The 19,955-nt window shown below is 42.7% G+C and overlaps 1 protein-coding gene across 3 annotated transcripts in view; it reads left to right on the top strand.

The window, feature by feature from the left end:
• Positions 1-19,955, top strand: part of RNF13 (ring finger protein 13) — a 691,540-nt gene that overhangs the window by 123,450 nt on the left and 548,135 nt on the right. For all 3 annotated transcript variants that reach the window (XM_053710032.1, XM_053710030.1, XM_053710031.1), the window contains one exon: positions 16,177-16,257. In XM_053710032.1, the coding sequence (XP_053566007.1) occupies positions 16,177-16,257 (81 nt within the window). The remainder of the gene's footprint in view (positions 1-16,176; positions 16,258-19,955) is intronic.

Here is a 19,955-nt window from a genome sequence, read left to right on the forward strand (position 1 = left end):
AGCAGATAATGGGCCATGCAATGATCTTAACCACTTTAATCCAGTAGATGGCGCAGCATGTTGTGTAATGGTGGGCAGTTCTGCTTGTGCCTCTCCATTGCACAACATGTAGCTGTGAAAAAAAAAATGCTGGGGAAAAAAAATAGCAATTTTTTTTATTTTTTTAAAGCCAATAAAAAAAAATATTTATTTTTGCCCATATGAGAGGTGAAGCACTGCCTCACCTGCCTCTAGTGACTGCACATCACTGATTGGTTTGTATCAAGCCTGTCATTAAATCAATCTCTCCTCAGAGTCTTAATTTAGTTTTGAAGGCTTTACAGGCTCCTCCGTTTGAGCCTATGCATTCTTTGGACATTAAACTACTTTCTTGGAAAGTGTTGTTCCTTTTGGCCATATCTTCTGCTAGAAGAGTTTCTGAATTATCCGCTCTCTTGTGAATCTCCTTTTCTGATTTTTCATCTGGATAAAGCAGTTTTGCGGACTTCATTTAAATTCCTACCTAAGGTTGTAAATTCTAACAACATTAATAGAGAAATTGTTGTTCCTTCCTTGTGTCCTAATTCTAAGAATTCTTTGGAGAGATCTTTACATTCTTTGGATGTGGTGAGAGCTTTGAAATATGTTGAAGCTACTAAAGATTTCAGGAAGACTTCTAGTCTTTGTTATCTTTTCTGGTTGCAGGAAAGGTCAGAAGGCTTCTGGCGTTTCCTTGGCCTCGTGGTTAAAACTTTTGATTCATCAAGCCTATTTGGAGTTGCGTCAAGCCCCTCCTCAGAGAATTACAGCTCATTCTACTAGATCAGTTTCTACTTCCTGGGCTTTTAAGAATGAAGCTTCAGTTGATCAGATTTGCAAAGCTGCTACTTGGTCTTCTTTGCATACATTTACTAAATTCTACCATTTTGATGTATTTGCTTCTTCGTAAGCAGTTTTTGGTAGAAAAGTTCTTCAGGCAGCTGTTTCAGTTTGATTTTTCTGCTTTTGATTTAAGTTTTTTCCTCAGATTTATGAGAATTAACTTATATTTTGGGTTGTGGATTTATTTTTTCAGCCGAAAATGGCTGTTTTTATTTTTATCCTTCCCCTCTCTAGTGACTCTTGCGTGGAGTTCCACATCTTGGGTATTGCTATCCCATACGTCACTAGCTCATGGACTCTTGCCAATTACATGAAAGAAAACATAATTTATGTAAGAACTTACCAGATAAATTAATTTCTTTCATATTGGCAAGAGTCCATGAGGCCCACCGCCATTTTTATGGTGGTTATGATTTTTTTCTATAAAGCACAATTGTTTCCAAATTCTATTGTTGATGCTTTTTACTCCTTTCTTTATCACCCCACTTCTTGGCTATTCGTTAAACTGAATTGTGGTTGTGGTGAGGGGTGTATTTATAGGCATTTTGAGGTTTTGGAAACTTTGTCCCTCCTGGTAGGATTGTATATCCCATTTGTCACTAGCTCATGGACTCTTGCCAATATGAAAGAAATGAATTTATCAGCTAAGTTCTTACATAAATTATGTATTTTTAATAAAAAAAAAAATCCCTTTTGATTTTAATTTATTGGAAATTTGCAGTTTACTTTTTATTTAATATGTTGCAGAACCTGCTATATATTAAATAAAAAGTATTTCCTTCCTGGTAGTCAAGTGGGGGTGCATTTGATCTGCACCTCTGACCATATTAATAGCTCCTTCTGGCTGGCTCTCAGTGATGTGAATCAGTGTATGCTGAGAGCTGGAACCATGAGGGGAGCAATTAGTATTTAGCATGGTCTGCACCAGACAGAGATGCAGACCAAGGGGCTTATTTAACAAATGTCTGTCCGACATGATCCGATCAGCGAATCATGTACGACAGACATCGCTGAATGCGGAGAGCAATACGCTCTCCGCATTCAGCATTGCACCAGCAGCTCTTGTGAACTGCTGGTGCAACGCCGCCTGCAGATTCACAGCCAATCGGCCGCTAGCAGGGGGTGTCAATGAACCCGATCGTATTCGATCGGGTTGATTTCCTGCGATGTCTGTCCGCCTCCTCAGAGCAGGGGGACAGGTCATGGAGCAGCGTTCGCCAAAAACATGGCCCTTTAAGCTCCATACGGAGCTTGATAAATGGGCCCCCAAATCAATTATCATCAACAATGCTGTTGTAGCCTTATGCAGAATGCACTTTTATAGTGACTAACATATTACAGGTAAACAAGCCTGTAACACAGAAAATTGAATTGTCAAATGAAAAATGTATAACATTCTGGAATTGTAAAAAGGAACATGCACATTACTCACATGCAATGCTTAATACAAATAGTTTTGACTAGAGTTATTGACACAATTATTTTAATTTTATGCCAAGGGCTAATTATACATTTTGATTATATATATTTTGGTTAAAAATAACTTATTAGTATATAGTTAATTATTTGCAAGGGGAGTGGTAACTGCAATAAATCTAGGTGTGATAATGTTTACAAATTAATTTATTAATTAAAAAAACAATAATGATCTCAGACTACCAAGGAGGGAATACTATTTATTTAATATATTGCAGGATCTGCAATATATTAAACAAAAAGTAAACTTCCAGCTCTCCCAAAAGTTGGCATCCTGAGCCGCTCCTGAACCACAAAGTACCACTTTCACCAACCAAATTGAAGTACTTGGGCATATACCTAACAGCCGCCCCCTCTGACATATTCAGAAATAATTACATTAACCTAAGAAAATAAATAATTAATGACTTATCCTCTTGGAGGAATAAATCCTTGTCGTGGTTGGGGAAGATAAGTCTCATTAAGATGAACATCCTACCACGAATTCTATATGTATTGCAAACTCTCCCTATTCATTTACCTAAGGACTATCTTGTCAATCTCCAGAGAATATTAGAACAGTTCATCTGGTCGGGAGTGAAACCTAGAATACCCAAAAAGACACTTTACCTCCCCAGAGACAGAGGGGGTCTGGGCTTTCCAAATCTAGCATTGTACAGAAGGGCCATATTACTCCAAAGGGTGACAGAATGGGCACATAACACACAACAAAAACAGTGGGTTAGAATAGACGGCCAAATTCTTCAGTATAATAATGTTGCCTCTTTGGCTTGGATCCCCTCAACCAAACGCCCCAAAATTCTACACAGATATCATTTGATTTCAGAAACTCTCCTAGAGTGGGATAGAACTATTGCCACCAGCACTCACATATCTACCAACTCTTCGCCACTAATCCCAATACTGGAGAACCCTGAGATTCCCTACTTCACACTGAGCAGACGCTCCCATTTCCCGCACAGCCTGAGACATGGCACTATTCACTCTGCAATGGCCGACGGTAGACTTAGACCCCAACGGGAAATGGCGGAATGCCACGGTAACATTTTTTCATCCTGGATGAGATACCACCAACTGTATCATTACTTAACGCACCACAAACACAAAAGCGATTTTGGCAGGGAGCTCACTCCATATGAATCACTTTGCACAAGCCTCACGCCGCCAAAAAGATTAATCTCTAAAATATATAAACTACTTCTCACTCCACCTGACACACAACTACCGACATACGCTAGAGCATGGAACAATGATCTGCACAACACAATCGAGGAGGATGAATGGCTGAAGTCATTTCGCATGGTTAAATGCTCCTCCGTTTCTGCTACAGTCCAAGAAATACAGCTCAAACTGCTAACCAGATGGTATTACACACCATCCAGACTACATCGCTTTTTCCTGACGGCCTTGGCGGCCTGCTGGAGGGACTGTGGTGAGACAGGCACACTGTTACATATCTGGTGGGCTTGTCCCAAGCTAACAAACTATTGGGCGACAGTTATTGGGGAAATGACGGAGAAACTAAACATACAAATACCAAACGCACCTGAAACCATCCTCTTTTTGCACCTCCCCGAATAAATGGAGAGGCAGAAACGGGCCCTTCTCCTGATAATGCTTACAGGAGCAAAGCGGCTCATCCCCAGACTGTGGAAGTCAATGGAGACACCAACCATCTCTGAATGGCGATCTGCTGTAGATGAGCTGCTGGTGCTGGAAAAGCTGCATTACTCAATGAGCAATCAGTCAACTACTTATGACATGATGATGTCCATTTGGAATTAAAATAGTCGAAATAGTCATTGTCCTTTGACATTAGTCCGGCCCCCTCTCATCCAACCCAACCCCCCCTGTTTTTTTTTTTTTTTTTTTCTCTCTTTCCCCCCTTCCTAGGCTAGCTTTCTTTCATCTAACCGGTGAACACTTCATATTTCAGATGAGTATTTAATCTTATCTAAATGTTAACATTTGGTATCTGTTTGTTTACTTATAACTTTTTGTTGGAAAATCAAGCTACAAAATAGCGGAGAGCCATGCAAATGTGCTTAAGGACAAGAGGTGCATAAAGTTTGTTGGCACGGGGCGAACCCAGGCCGGCCATCGGCGGGGTCCTCCATGGACTTTCTGACTCGCAATAGACTTTTTCTTAAGAATCATCCTGCACTTCTTGTCTCAAACAATATGTATACATATTTTTACTAAATGCACTAAATTGTATGGTCCTTTATTTCTGTTATGTTTTTCTATTGTTTTAATAAAGCTTGTTTGGAAAAAAAAAAATGTCTCTTAGAGGGTAAATTCCCTTTTTCCTTATAGTGTGCAATAATTGTATAATTGTTGGGCCAATTGAATATAGATATTTAATTGTGTAGCGTTTTATTAACGTTTTTGGCAATCTGAGAAAAAAATTGTGTGCTTTTTATTTTTTAAAGGCGCAGTACACATTTTTCTAAAAGTGGTTTAAATCAATAAATAAGGTGATCTACGACTAATGTGGTTATTGCTAGTCTGTTCAACATTTCTGACATTGAGGAATCTAATTGTTCTATATGTTTAGAAGCTATTGTGGTACCCCCTCTTATTTTGTGTACCTCTTGTACTGAAAGGGCCTTACAATGTAAAAAAGCATATTTTAGGTAATGAAAGTGTGCCTAAGGATGATTCTTAGTCTGAAGAGAATCAGGATATCCCATCTAATTCTCCCCAAGTGTCACAACCTTTAACGCCCACACAAGCGACGCCAAGTACCTCAAGTGCGTCTAATTCTTTTACTCTGCAGGATATGGCTGCAGTTATGTCAACTACCCTTACAGAGGTATTATCTAAGTTACCAGTGTTACAGGGTAAACGCAGTAGGTCAGATATTAATGTGAATACTGAATCCTCTGATGCTTTGGTGGCTATTTCCGATGTACCCTCACAGGGCTCTGAGTTGGGGATCAGGGAATTGTTGTCTGAGGGAGAACTTTCAGACCCAGGAAGTATGTTACCTCAGACAGATTCGGATGTCATGTTTTTTAAATTTAAGCTTGAACACCTCCGCCTTTTACTTCGGGAGGTTTTAGCAACTCTGGATGATTGTGACCCTATTGTAATACCACCAGAGAAATTGTGTAAAATGGACAAATATCTAGAGGTACCTACTTACACTGATGTTTTTCCGGTTCCTAAAAGAATTTCGGAAATTATAAAAAAGGAATGGGACAGACCGGGTATATCGTTCTCTCCTCCTAATTTCAAGAAAATGTATCCCATATCAGACACCATTCGGGACTCTTGGCAGTCAGTCCCTAAGGTGGAGGGAGCTATTTCTACCCTGGCTACGTGTACAACTATACCTATTGAAGACAGTTGTGCTTTCAAAGATCCTATGGATAAGAGGTTAGAGGGTCTTTTAAAGAAATTATTTATTCATCAGGGTTTCCTTTTACAACCAACAGCTTGCATTGTTCCCGTTACTACTGCAGCAGCTTTTTGGTTCGATGCTCTAGAATAGTCTCTAATGTTTGAAACCCCTTTAGAGGACATCTTAGATAGAATTAAGGCTCTCAAGCTAGCTAATTCTTTTATTACAGATGCCGCCTTTCAAATTGCTAAGTTGGCGGCGAAAAATGCAGGATTTGCCATTTTGGCGCTTAGGGTGTTATGGTTAAAATCATGTTCTGCTGATGTGTCATCTAAATCAAAACTCTTAGCTATTCCTTTCAAAGGGAAAACCCTATTCGGGCCTAAATTGAAGGAAATAATTTCTCCAACATAGGTGTGTCCGGTCCACCGCGTCATCCTTACTTGTGGGATATTCTCTTCCCCAACAGGAAATGGCAAAGAGCCCAGCAAAGCTGGTCACATGATCCCTCCTAGGCTCCGCCTACCCCAGTCATTCTCTTTGCCGTTGTACAGGCAACATCTCCACGGAGATGGCTTAGAGTTTTTTAGTGTTTAACTGTAGTTTTTATTATTCAATCAAGAGTTTGTTATTTTGAAATAGTGCTGGTATGTACTATTTACTCAGAAACAGAAAAGAGATGAAGATTTCTGTTTGTATGAGGAAAATGATTTTAGCAACCGTCACTAAAATCCATGGCTGTTCCACACAGGACTGTTGAGAGCAATTAACTTCAGTTGGGGGAACAGTGAGCAGTCTCTTGCTGCTTGAGGTATGACACATTCTAACAAGACGATGTAATGCTGGAAGCTGTCATTTTCCCTATGGGATCCGGTAAGCCATGTTTATTAAGATCGTAAATAAGGGCTTCACAAGGGCTTATTAAGACTGTAGACTTTTTCTGGGCTAAATCGATTCATTATTAACACATATTTAGCCTTGAGGAATCATTTATTCTGGGTATTTTGATATAATAATATCGGCAGGCACTGTTTTAGGCACCTTATTCTTTAGGGGCTTTCCCAAATCATAGGCAGAGCCTCATTTTCGCGCCGGTGTTGCGCACTTGTTTTTGAGAGGCATGACATGCAGTCGCATGTGAGAGGAGCTCTGATACTTAGAAAAGACTTTCTGAAGGCGTCATTTGGTATCGTATTCCCCTTTGGGCTTGGTTGGGTCTCAGCAAAGCAGATACCAGGGACTGTAAAGGGGTTAAAGTTAAAAACGGCTCCGGTTCCGTTATTTTAAGGGTTAAAGCTTCCAAATTTGGTGTGCAATACTTTTAAGGCTTTAAGACACTGTGGTGAAAATTTGGTGAATTTTGAACAATTCCTTCATGTTTTTTCGCAATGGCAGTAATAAAGTGTGTTCAGTTTAAAATTTAAAGTGACAGTAACGGTTTTATTTTAAAACGTTTTTTGTACTTTGTTATCAAGTTTATGCCTGTTTAACATGTCTGGACTACCAGATAGACTGTGTTCTGAATGTGGGGAAGCCAGAATTCCCATTCATTTAAATAAATGTGATTTATGTGACAATGACAATGATGCCCAAGATGATTCCTCAAGTGAGGGGAGTAAGCATGGTACTGCATCATTCCCTCCTTCGTCTACACGAGTCTTGCCCACTCAGGAGGCCCCTAGTACATCTAGCGCGCCAATACTCCTTACTATGCAACAATTAACGGCTGTAATGGATAATTCTGTCAAAAACATTTTAGCCAAAATGAACACTTATCAGCGTAAGCGCGACTGCTCTGTTTTAGATACTGAAGAGCATGACGACGCTGATAATAATGGTTCTGAAGGGCCCCTAACCCAGTCTGATGGGGCCAGGGAGGTTTTGTCTGAGGGAGAAATTACTGATTCAGGGAACATTTCTCAACAAGCTGAACCTGATGTGATTACGTTTAAATTTAAGTTGGAACATCTCCGCATTCTGCTTAAGGAGGTATTATCCACTCTGGATGATTGTGACAAGTTGGTCATCCCAGAGAAACTATGTAAAATGGACAAGTTCCTAGAGGTCCCGGGGCTCCCAGAAGCTTTTCCTATACCCAAGCGGGTGGCGGACATTGTTAATAAAGAATGGGAAAGGCCCGGTATTCCTTTCGTCCCTCCCCCCATATTTAAAAAATTGTTTCCTATGGTCGACCCCAGAAAGGACTTATGGCAGACAGTCCCCAAGGTCGAGGGAGCGGTTTCCACTTTAAACAAACGCACCACTATACCCATAGAGGATAGTTGTGCTTTCAAAGATCCTATGGATAAAAAATTAGAAGGTTTACTTAAAAAGATGTTTGTTCAGCAGGGTTACCTTCTACAACCAATTTCATGCATTGTCCCTGTAGCTACAGCCGCATGTTTCTGGTTCGATGAGCTGATAAAGGCGGTCGATAGTGATTCTCCTCCTTATGAGGAGATTATGGACAGAATCAATGCTCTCAAATTGGCTAATTCTTTCACCCTAGACGCCACTTTGCAATTGGCTAGGTTAGCGGCTAAGAATTCTGGGTTTGCTATTGTGGCGCGCAGAGCGCTTTGGTTGAAATCTTGGTCAGCTGATGCGTCTTCCAAGAACAAGCTACTTAACATTCCTTTCAAGGGGAAAACGCTGTTTGGCCCTGACTTGAAAGAGATTATCTCTGATATCACTGGGGGTAAGGGCCACGCCCTTCCTCAGGATCGGCCTTTCAAGGCAAAAAATAAACCTAATTTTCGTCCCTTTCGTAGAAATGGACCAGCCCAAAGTGCTACGTCCTCTAAGCAAGAGGGTAATACTTCTCAAGCCAAGCCAGCTTGGAGACCAATGCAAGGCTGGAACAAGGGAAAGCAGGCCAAGAAACCTGCCACTGCTACCAAGACAGCATGAAATGTTGGCCCCCGATCCGGGACCGGATCTGGTGGGGGGCAGACTCTCTCTCTTCGCTCAGGCTTGGGCAAGAGATGTTCTGGATCCTTGGGCGCTAGAAATAGTCTCCCAAGGTTATCTTCTGGAATTCAAGGGGCTTCCCCCAAGGGGGAGGTTCCACAGGTCTCAGTTGTCTTCAGACCACATAAAAAGACAGGCATTCTTACATTGTGTAGAAGACCTGTTAAAAATGGGAGTGATTCATCCTGTTCCATTAAGAGAACAAGGGATGGGGTTCTACTCCAATCTGTTCATAGTTCCCAAAAAAGAGGGAACGTTCAGACCAATCTTAGATCTCAAGATCTTAAACAAGTTTCTCAAGGTTCCATCGTTCAAGATGGAAACCATTCGAACTATTCTTCCTTCCATCCAGGAAGGTCAATTCATGACCACAGTGGATTTAAAGGATGCGTATCTACATATTCCTATCCACAAGGAACATCATCGGTTCCTAAGGTTCGCATTCCTGGACAAGCATTACCAGTTCGTGGCGCTTCCTTTCGGATTAGCCACTGCTCCAAGGATTTTCACAAAGGTACTAGGGTCCCTTCTAGCTGTGCTAAGACCAAGGGGCATTGCTGTAGTACCTTACTTGGACGACATTCTGATTCAAGCGTCGTCCCTTCCTCAAGCAAAGGCTCACACGGACATTGTCCTGGCCTTTCTCAGATCTCACGGATGGAAAGTGAACGTGGAAAAGAGTTCTCTATCTCCGTCAACAAGGGTTCCCTTCTTGGGAACAATAATAGACTCCTTAGAAATGAGGATTTTTCTGACAGAGGCCAGAAAAACAAAACTCCTAGACTCTTGTCGGATACTTCATTCCGTTCCTCTTCCTTCCATAGCGCAGTGCATGGAAGTGATCGGTTTGATGGTAGCGGCAATGGACATAGTTCCTTTTGCGCGCATTCATCTAAGACCATTACAACTGTGCATGCTCAGTCAGTGGAATGGGGACTATACAGACTTGTCTCCGAAGATACAAGTAAATCAGAGGACCAGAGACTCACTCCGTTGGTGGCTGTCCCTGGACAACCTGTCACAAGGGATGACATTCCGCAGACCGGAGTGGGTCATCGTCACGACCGACGCCAGTCTGATGGGCTGGGGCGCGGTCTGGGGATCCCTGAAAGCTCAGGGTCTTTGGTCTCGGGAAGAATCTCTTCTACCGATAAATATTCTGGAACTGAGAGCGATATTCAATGCTCTCAAGGCTTGGCCTCAGCTAGCGAGGGCCTAGTTCATACGGTTTCAATCAGACAACATGACAACTGTTGCGTACATCAACCATCAGGGGGGAACAAGGAGTTCCCTAGCGATGGAAGAAGTGACCAAAATCATTCTATGGGCGGAGTCTCACTCCTGCCACCTGTCTGCTATCCACATCCCAGGAGTGGAAAATTGGGAAGCGGATTTTCTGAGTCGTCAGACATTGCATCCGGGGGAGTGGGAACTCCATCCGGAAATCTTTGCCCAAGTCACTCAGCTGTGGGGCATTCCAGACATGGATCTGATGGCCTCTCGTCAGAACTTCAAAGTTCCTTGCTACGGGTCCAGATCCAGGGATCCCAAGGCGGCTCTAGTGGATGCACTAGTAGCACCATGGACCTTCAAACTAGCTTATGTGTTCCCGCCGTTTCCTCTCATCCCCAGGCTGGTAGCCAGGATCAATCAGGAGAGGGCGTCGGTGATCTTGATAGCTCCTGCGTGGCCACGCAGGACTTGGTATGCAGATCTGGTGAATATGTCATCGGCTCCACCTTGGAAGCTACCTTTGAGACGAGACCTTCTTGTTCAGGGTCCGTTCGAACATCCGAATCTGGTTTCACTCCAGCTGACTGCTTGGAGATTGAACGCTTGATCTTATCGAAGCGAGGGTTCTCAGATTCTGTTATCGATACTCTTGTTCAGGCCAGAAAGCCTGTAACTAGAAAGATTTACCACAAAATTTGGAAAAAATATATCTGTTGGTGTGAATCTAAAGGATTCCCTTGGGACAAGGTTAAGATTCCTAAGATTCTATCCTTCCTTCAAGAAGGATTGGAAAAAGGATTATCTGCTAGTTCCCTGAAGGGACAGATTTCTGCCTTGTCTGTGTTACTTCACAAAAAGCTGGCAGCTGTGCCAGATGTTCAAGCCTTTGTTCAGGCTCTGGTTAGAATTAAGCCTGTTTACAAACCTTTGACTCCTCCTTGGAGTCTCAACTTAGTTCTTTCAGTTCTTCAGGGGGTTCCGTTTGAACCCTTACATTCCGTTGATATTAAGTTATTATCTTGGAAAGTTTTGTTTTTAGTTGCGATTTCTTCTGCTAGAAGAGTTTCAGAATTATCTGCTCTGCAGTGTTCTCCTCCTTATCTGGTGTTCCATGCAGATAAGGTGGTTTTACGTACTAAACCTGGTTTTCTTCCAAAAGTTGTTTCTAACAAAAACATTAACCAGGAGATTATCGTACCTTCTCTGTGTCCGAAACCAGTTTCAAAGAAGGAACGTTTGTTGCACAATTTGGATGTTGTTCGCGCTCTAAAATTCTATTTAGATGCTACAAAGGATTTTAGACAAACATCTTCCTTGTTTGTTGTTTATTCCGGTAAAAGGAGAGGTCAAAAAGCAACTTCTACCTCTCTCTCTTTTTGGATTAAAAGCATCATCAGATTGGCTTACGAGACTGCCGGACGGCAGCCTCCCGAAAGAATCACGGCTCATTCCACTAGGGCTGTGGCTTCCACATGGGCCTTCAAGAACGAGGCTTCTGTTGATCAGATATGTAGGGCAGCGACTTGGTCTTCACTGCACACTTTTACCAAATTTTACAAGTTTGATACTTTTGCTTCTTCTGAGGCTATTTTTGGGAGAAAGGTTTTGCAAGCCGTGGTGCCTTCCATTTAGGTGACCTGATTTGCTCCCTCCCTTCATCCGTGTCCTAAAGCTTTGGTATTGGTTCCCACAAGTAAGGATGACGCCGTGGACCGGACACACCTATGTTGGAGAAAACAGAATTTATGTTTACCTGATAAATTACTTTCTCCAACGGTGTGTCCGGTCCACGGCCCGCCCTGGTTTTTTTAATCAGGTCTGATAATTTATTTTCTTTAACTACAGTCACCACGGTACCATATGGTTTCTCCTATGCAAATATTCCTCCTTAACGTCGGTCGAATGACTGGGGTAGGCGGAGCCTAGGAGGGATCATTTGACCAGCTTTGCTGGGCTCTTTGCCATTTCCTGTTGGGGAAGAGAATATCCCACAAGTAAGGATGACGCCGTGGACCGGACACACCGTTGGAGAAAGTAATTTATCAGGTAAACATAAATTCTGTTTTCTGACATTACTGGAGGTAAAGGTCACGCTCTACCTCAGGATAAGTCTGTTAAGATGAGAGGTAAACAAAATAATTTTCATTCCTTTCTAAATTTTAAAGGAGTACTCTCTGCTTCCTCTTCCTCCACAAAGCAGGAAGGAAATTTTGCTCAGTCCAAGTCCGTCTGGAGACCTAACCAGGCTTGGAACAAGGGTAAACAACCCAAGAAGCCCGCTGCTGCTACAAAGACAGCATGAAGGGGTGGCCCCCGATCCGGGACCGGATCTAGTAGGGGACAGACTTTCTTTCTTTGCCCAGGCATGGGCAAGAGATGTTCAGGACCCCTGGGTACTGGAAATTGTGACCCACAGGTTTCAACTGGAATTCAAGGATTTTCTCCCAAGAGGGAGATTTCTTCTTTCACGATTGTCTGTAGACCACATTAAAAGAGAGGCGTTCTTACGTTGTGTGAAAGACCTCTCCACTATGGGAGTAATTCGTCCCGTTCCAAGACTAGAACAGGGACAGGGATTTTACTCAAATCTTTTCATAGTTCCCAAAAAAGAGGGAACCTTCAGATCTATTTTAGACCTCAAGAGTGTAAACAAGTTTCTCAGAGTTCCATCCTTCAAGATGGAGACCATCCGAACAATTTTACTAATGATCCAGGAGGGTCAATATATGACTACCGTGGACTTGAAGGATGCATACCTTCATGTTCCTATTCACAAGGATCATCATCAGTTCCTAAGGTTTGCCTTCTTGGACAAACATTTTCAGTTCATGGCTCTTCCCTTCGGGTTTGCCACAGCACCCAGGATCTTCACGAAGATTCTAGGGTCCCTTCTGGCGTTTCTCAGGCCGCGGGGCATAGCAGTGGCGCCTTATCTGGACGATATTTTGATTCAGGCGTCAACTTATCATCTGATGAAATCTCATACAGACACAGTGTTGTCTTTTCTGAGAACTCACGGATTTAAGGTGAACCTAGAAAAGAGTTCACTAGTTCCACGGACAAGGGTTCCCTTCTTGGGAACTCTGATAGACTTGGTTTCCATGAAGATATTTCAGTGTATGGAGGAAATTGGATTAATGGTAGCGGCAATGGACATCATTCCGTTTGCTCGCTTTCATCTCAGACCACTGCAGCTGTGCATGCTCGGACAGTGGAATAGGGACTATGCGAATTTATCTCTTCAGATAAATCTGGATCAAGAGACCAGAGACTCTCTTCTTTGGTGGTTGTCGCCGGATCATCTGTCCCAGGGGACGTGTTTCCGCAGACCCTCGTGGGTGATAGTGACAACGGACGCCAGCCTTCTGGGCTGGGGCGCAGTCTGGAATTCCCTGAAGGCTCAGGGTGTATGGACTCAAGTGGAGTCTCTACTTCCAATCAATATTCTGGAATTGAGAGCAATATTCAATGCGCTTCAGGCATGGCCTCAGTTGGCTTCGGCCAAATTCATCAGATTCCAGTTGGACAATATCACGACTGTGGCTTATATAAATCATCAGGGAGGAACGAGGAGTTCCTTGGCAATGATAGAAGTATCCAAGATAATTTGATGGGTGGAGGCCCACTCTTGTTATCTGTCGGCAATCTACATTCCAGGAGTAGAGAACTGGGTGGGAAGCGGATTTTCTAAGTCGACAGACTTTTCATCCAGGGGAGACCGGAATTGTATCTGATAGCATCTCGACAGAATGCCAAGCTTCCAAGATACGGATCCAGGTCGAGGGATCCTCAGGCCGAACTGATAGATGCCTTGGCAGTGCCTTGGTCGTTCAGCCTAGATTATGTGTTTCCACCATTTCCTCTCCTTCCACGCGTGATTGCTCGGATCAAACAGGAGAGAGCTTCAGTAATTCTAATCGCTCCTGCGTGGCCAAGCAGGACTTGGTATGCGGATCTAGTGGAAATGTCCTCTCTACCACCGTGGAAACTTCCATTGAGACATGACCTTCTTATTCAAGGACCTTTCCAACATCCAAATCTTAATTCTCTGCAGCTGACTGCTTGGATGATTGAACGCTTGATTTTATCTAAGCGGGGATTCTCTGATTCGGTCATCTATACTTTGATACAGGCACGTAAGCCTGTCACTAGAAAGATCTATCATAAGATATGGCGTAAATATCTCTTTTGGTGTGAATCCAAGGGCTACTCATGGAGTAAAGTTAGGATTCCCAGGATTCTGTCTTTTCTCCAAGAAGGTTTGGAGAAAGGATTATCAGCGAGTTCCTTAAAGGGACAGATTTCTGCTTTGTCAATTTTGCTACACAAACGTTTGGCAGATGTTCAGTCTTTTTGTCAGGCTCTAACCAGAATTAAGCCTGTATTTAGACAAATTACTCCACCTTGGAGTTTGAATTTAGTTCATAGAGTTCTTCAAGGGGTTCCGTTTGAACCCATGCATTCCATAGATATTAAATTAATTAATTAAATTAACTTGGAAAGTTTTGTTTTTGGTTGCTATTTCTTCTGCTCGTAGAGTTTCTGAGCTTACAGCATTATAACGGGATTCACCTTATCTTTCATTCTGATAAGGTGGTTTTGCGTACCAAACAGGGATTTCTTCCTAAGGTTGTTTCAAATAATAATATTAATCAGGAAATTGTTGTTCCTTCCTTGTGTACTAATCCTTCTTCTAAGAAGGAGCGTCTGTTACATAACCTGGACGTGGTCCGTGCCTTGAAGTTTTACTTGCAGGCGACTAAGGATTTCCTTCAATCATCTTCATTATTCATTGTTTATTCTGGAAAGCGTAGGGGTCAGAGAGCTACGGCTACCTCTCCTTCTTTTTGGCTGAAGAGTATCATCCGCCTGGCATATGAGACTGCTGGACAGCAGCCTCCTGAAAAAAAATACTGCTCATTCTACTAGGGCTGTGGCTTCCACATGGGCTTTTAAAAACGATGCTTCTGTTGAACAGATTTGCAAGGCTGCGACTTGGTCTTCTCTTCATACTTTTTCCAAATTTTCCAAATTTGATACTTTTGCTTCTTCTGAGGCTGATTTTGGGAGGAAAGTTCTTCAAGCAGTTAGTTGTGCCTTCCGTTTAGGTCTCTGTCTTGTCCCTCCCTTTTCATCCGTGTCCTGTAGCTTTGGTATTGTATCCCACAAGTAAGGATGAAATCCGTGGACTCGTCGTATCTTGTAGAAGAAAAGTAAATTTATGCTTACCTGATAAATTAATTTCTTCTACGATACGACGAGTCCACGGCCCTCCCTGTCATTTTTCAGACAGATTTAAATTATATTTTTGTAAGTTCAGTCACCTCTGCACCTATTAGCTTTTCCTTTCTCTTCCTATACCTTCGGTCGAATGACTGGGGGTGGAGGGAAGGGAGGAGCTATATATACAGCTCTTCTGTGGTGCTCTTTGCCACTTCCTGTTAGCAGGAGGTTAATATCCCACAAGTAAGGATGAAATCCGTGGACTTGTAGCGTAGAAGAAATTAATTTATCAGGTAAGCATAAATTTACTTTTTCCAAATTTGATACTTTTGCCTCGGCTGATGCCTCTTTAGGGAGAAAGGTTCTTCAAGCCGTGGTGCCTTCTTTTTAGGTCTGCCTGTCTTGTTCTCCCTCCCTATTCATTCCTTGTCCTCTAGCTTGGGTATTGGTTCCCACTAGTAATTGGAATTAAATTGTGGACTCTACATGTCTTAGGAAAGAAAACAAAATGTATGCTTACTTGATAAATTTCTTTCTTTCCGGACATGGAGAGTCCACGACCCCACCCTTTTGATTAGACAGTCATTTTTTCTAAACTTCAGGCACCCCTATACCTTTGTGTTATCATCTTTTTCCATTTACCTTTGCTGAATGACTGGGGGTTATGGTAAGGGAAGTGACACTTAACAGCTTTGCTGTGGTGCTCTTTTCCTCCTTCTGCTGGCCAGGAGTGAATATCCCACTAGTAATTGGGATGACGTTGTGGACTCTCCATATCCGGAAAAAAAGAAATTGATCAGGTAAGCATACATTTTGTTTTATAGGGGTTTTACAATATTTTTAGCTGCTGTGGATTCAGAAGAATTAGTCTGGTTGTTGTCTAGAGCCTACATTATTTATTTATTTATTTATTTATTTATTTATATAGCTATATTTTAAACTAGTGCACATTTTTTTATTATTTTAGCTTCTATAACAATCCCACCAAACTCTGTTTCACTTTAGATGCATGTGTGCCCATCTTACAGCATATACAGATTGTTTACTATTTTTTTTTCTCTCCATAGAATTCATCTGATAATGTGTCCCGAACTTTTGATGATCTTCCAGCAAGTTTTGGATACAGGCTTCCAAGTGATGGACTTAAGGTAAGACTAACCTCCTTTTCTCTTGTTAAGTGTGTTCAGTCCACGGGTCATCCATTACTTATGGGATATATTCTCCTTCCCAACAGGAAGTTGCAAGAGGATCACCCAAGCAGAGCTGCTATATAGCTCCTCCCCTCACATGTCATACCCAGTCATTCTCTTGCAACCCTCAACAAAGAAGGAGGTCGCGAGAGGAGCTGGAGTCTTTACTTATCTATTCTTCAATCAAAAGTTTGTTATTTTAAATGGCACCGGAGTGTGCTGTTTTTCTATCTCAGGCAGTATTTGGAAGAAGAAACTGCCTACGTTTTTTTTCTATGATCTTAGCAGGCGTAACTAAGATCCACTGGCCGTTCTCGACATTCTGAGGAGTGGGGTAACTTCAGAAACTGGGAATAGCATGCGGGGTCCTCCGCAAATGAGGTATGTGCAGTACTTTATTTTCTGGGAATGGAATTGACTAAGAAAATACTGCTGTTACCGTATGATGTAAGTACAGCCTTAAATGCAGTAGTGGCAACTGGTATCAGGCTGATAAATGTATGCGCAGTCGAGTTATTTTCTAGGGACTAGAATTTGACTGAGAAAATACTGTTAAAACTGAAATAATACTTAAGCCTTATCTGCAGTGGTAGCGACTGGTAGCAGGCTTAGTGATACCTTTGCATGACATTGGAAAATGTTGTGTTTTAATAAAACGTTTACTGGCATGTTATTCGTTTTTGTGAGGTACTTTGGTGATAAATCTCTTTGGGCATGATTTTTTTCCACATGGCTAACATATTTTTCTGCATGGAAACTGTTATATCAGGGCTCCCACTGTTGTGATAGGAGTGGGAGGGACCTTGTTTTAGCGCCTTGTTGCGCAGTTAAAATTCTAGCACAGTCTTCCTGCTTCTTCCTCCTTGATCCAGGACGTCTCTAGAGAGCTCAGGGGTCTGCAAAATTCATTTGTGAGGGAGGTAATCAGTCACAGCAGATCTGTGACAGTGTGCTGACTGTGATTAAAAGCGTTAAATCTTAATTGATATCTGTTTTATCCGTTTTGGGTATTGAGGGGTTAATCATCCTTTTGCTAATGGGTGCAATCCTCTGCTAATAATACACTTCTTGTTAAGAATTGTTTAATTATATCTGTATTTTTGAAGCGCTGCAGCGTTTTTTTTTATATTGCTTGTAAACTTATTGAAAGTGATTTCCAAGCTTTCATTGCTAGTCTGTTTAAACATGTCTGATTCAGAGGAAACTGTTTGTTCATCATGTTCAAAAGCCAATGTGGAGCCCAATAGAACGATGTGTACCAATTGTATTGATATTGCTTTGAATAAAAGTCAATCTGTACCGATAAAGAAACTATCACCAGACAACGAGGGGGAAGTTATGCCGCCTAACTCTCCTCACGTGTCAGTACCTGCGTCTCCTGCTCGGGAGATGCGTAGGATTGAGACGCCAAGTACATCTAGGCCCTTACAAATCACTTTACATGATATGGCTAATGTTATGAAAGAAGTATTATATAATATGCCCGAATTAAGGGGCAAACGCGATAGCTCTGGGTTAAGGACAGAGCGCGCTGATGACACGAGAGCCATGTCTGATACTGCGTCACAATTTGCAGAACATGAGGACGGTGAGCTTCATTCTGTCGGTGACGGTTCTGATCCGGGGAGACCGGATTCAGATATTTCAAATTTTAAATTTAAGCTTGAGAACCTCCGTGTGTTACTAGGGGAGGTATTAGCGGCTCTGAATAATTGCGACACGGTGGCAATTCCAGAGAAATTGTGTAGGTTGGATAGATACTATGCGGTACCGGTGTGTACTGACGTTTTTCCTATACCAAAAAGACTTACAGAAATTATTAGTAAGGAGTGGGATAGACCCGGTGTGCCTTTTTCCCCTCCCCCGATATTTAGAAAAATGTTCCCTATAGACGCCACCACACGAGACTTATGGCAGACGGTCCCTAAGGTGGAGGGAGCAGTTTCTACGTTAGCCAAGCGTACCACTATCCCGGTGGAGGATAGCTGTGCTTTCTCAGATCCAATGGATAAAAAATTAGAGGGTTATCTTAAGAAAATGTTTGTTCAACAGGGTTTTATATTGCAGCCTCTTGCATGCATTGCGCCTGTCACGGCTGCAGCGGCATTCTGGTTTGAGTCTCTGGAAGAGGCGATTCGCACAGAACCATTGGATGACGCTTTGAGCAAAGTTAGAACCCTTAAGCAAGCTAATGCGTTTGTTTCAGATGCCGTAGTACATCTAACCAAACTTACGGCTAAAAATTCCGGATTCGCCATACAGGCGCGCAGAGCGCTCTGGCTTAAATCCTGGTCAGCGGATGTAACTTCCAAGTCTAAGCTACTTAACATTCCTTTCAAAGGGCAGACCTTATTCGGGCCCGGCTTGAAGGAAATTATTGCTGACATTACGGGAGGTAAGGGCCACGCCCTTCCTCAGGACAGGGCCAAACCAAAGGCCAAACAGTCTAATTTTCGTGCCTTTCGTAACTTCAAGGCAGGAGCAGCATCGACTTCCTCCGCTCCAAAACAGGAAGGAACTACTGCTCGTTACAGACAGGGTTGGAAAGGCAACCAGTCATGGAACAAGGGCAAGTAGGCCAGAAAGCCTACTCCCGCCCCTAAGACAGCATGAAGACAGGGCCCCCTATCCGGAGACGGATTTAGTGGGGGCAGACTTTCTCTCTTCGCCCAGGCTTGGGCAAGAGATGTGCAGGATCCCTGGACGTTAAAGATTATATCTCAGGGCTACCTTCTGGATTTCAAAACCTCTCCTCCACAAGGGGGGTTCCATCTTTCGAGGTTATCAACAAACCTAGTAAAGAGAGAGGCATTTCTACAATGTGTACAAGACCTCTTAATCATGGGAGTGATCCACTCAGTTCCGCGATCGGAACAGGGACAAGGATTTTACTCAAATCTATTTGTGGTTCCCAAAAAAGAGGGAACCTTCAGACCAATCTTGGACTTAAAGATCTTAAACAAATTCCTAAGGGTACCATCGTTCAAGATGGAAACCATTCGAACCATCCTACCCATGATCCAAGAGGGTCAATATATGACCACGGTGGACTTAAAGGATGCTTACCTTCATATAACGATTCACAAAGATCATTATCGGTACCTAAGGTTTGCCTTTCTAGACAGGCATTACCAGTTTGTGGCTCTTCCCTTCGGGTTAGCCACGGCCCCGAGAATTTTTACGAAGGTTCTGGGCTCACTTCTGGCGGTACTAAGACCACGAGGCATAGCGGTGGCTCCGTACCTAGACGACATTCTGATACAAGCGTCAAGTTTTCAGAATGCAAGGTCTCATACAGAGATAGTTCTAGCATTTCTGAGGTCGCATGGGTGGAAAGTGAACGTGGAAAAGAGTTCTCTGTTACCACTCACAAGGGTTCCTTTTCTAGGGACTCTTATAGATTCTGTAGAGATGAAGATTTACCTGACGGAGTCCAGGTTATCAAAGATTCTCAATGCTTGCCGTGTCCTTCATTCCGTTCCAAGCCCATCAGTAGCTCAGTGCATGGAGGTAATCGGCTTAATGGTCGCGGCAATGGACATAGTGCCATTTGCGCGCCTGCATCTCAGACCGCTGCAACTATGCATGCTCAGTCAATGGAACGGGGATTACTCAGATCTGTCCCCTTTGCTAAATCTGGACCAGGAGACCAGAGA

The sequence above is a fragment of the Bombina bombina genome, chromosome 4 (assembly GCF_027579735.1).
Source record: "Bombina bombina isolate aBomBom1 chromosome 4, aBomBom1.pri, whole genome shotgun sequence".
NCBI lineage: Eukaryota > Metazoa > Chordata > Amphibia > Anura > Bombinatoridae > Bombina > Bombina bombina.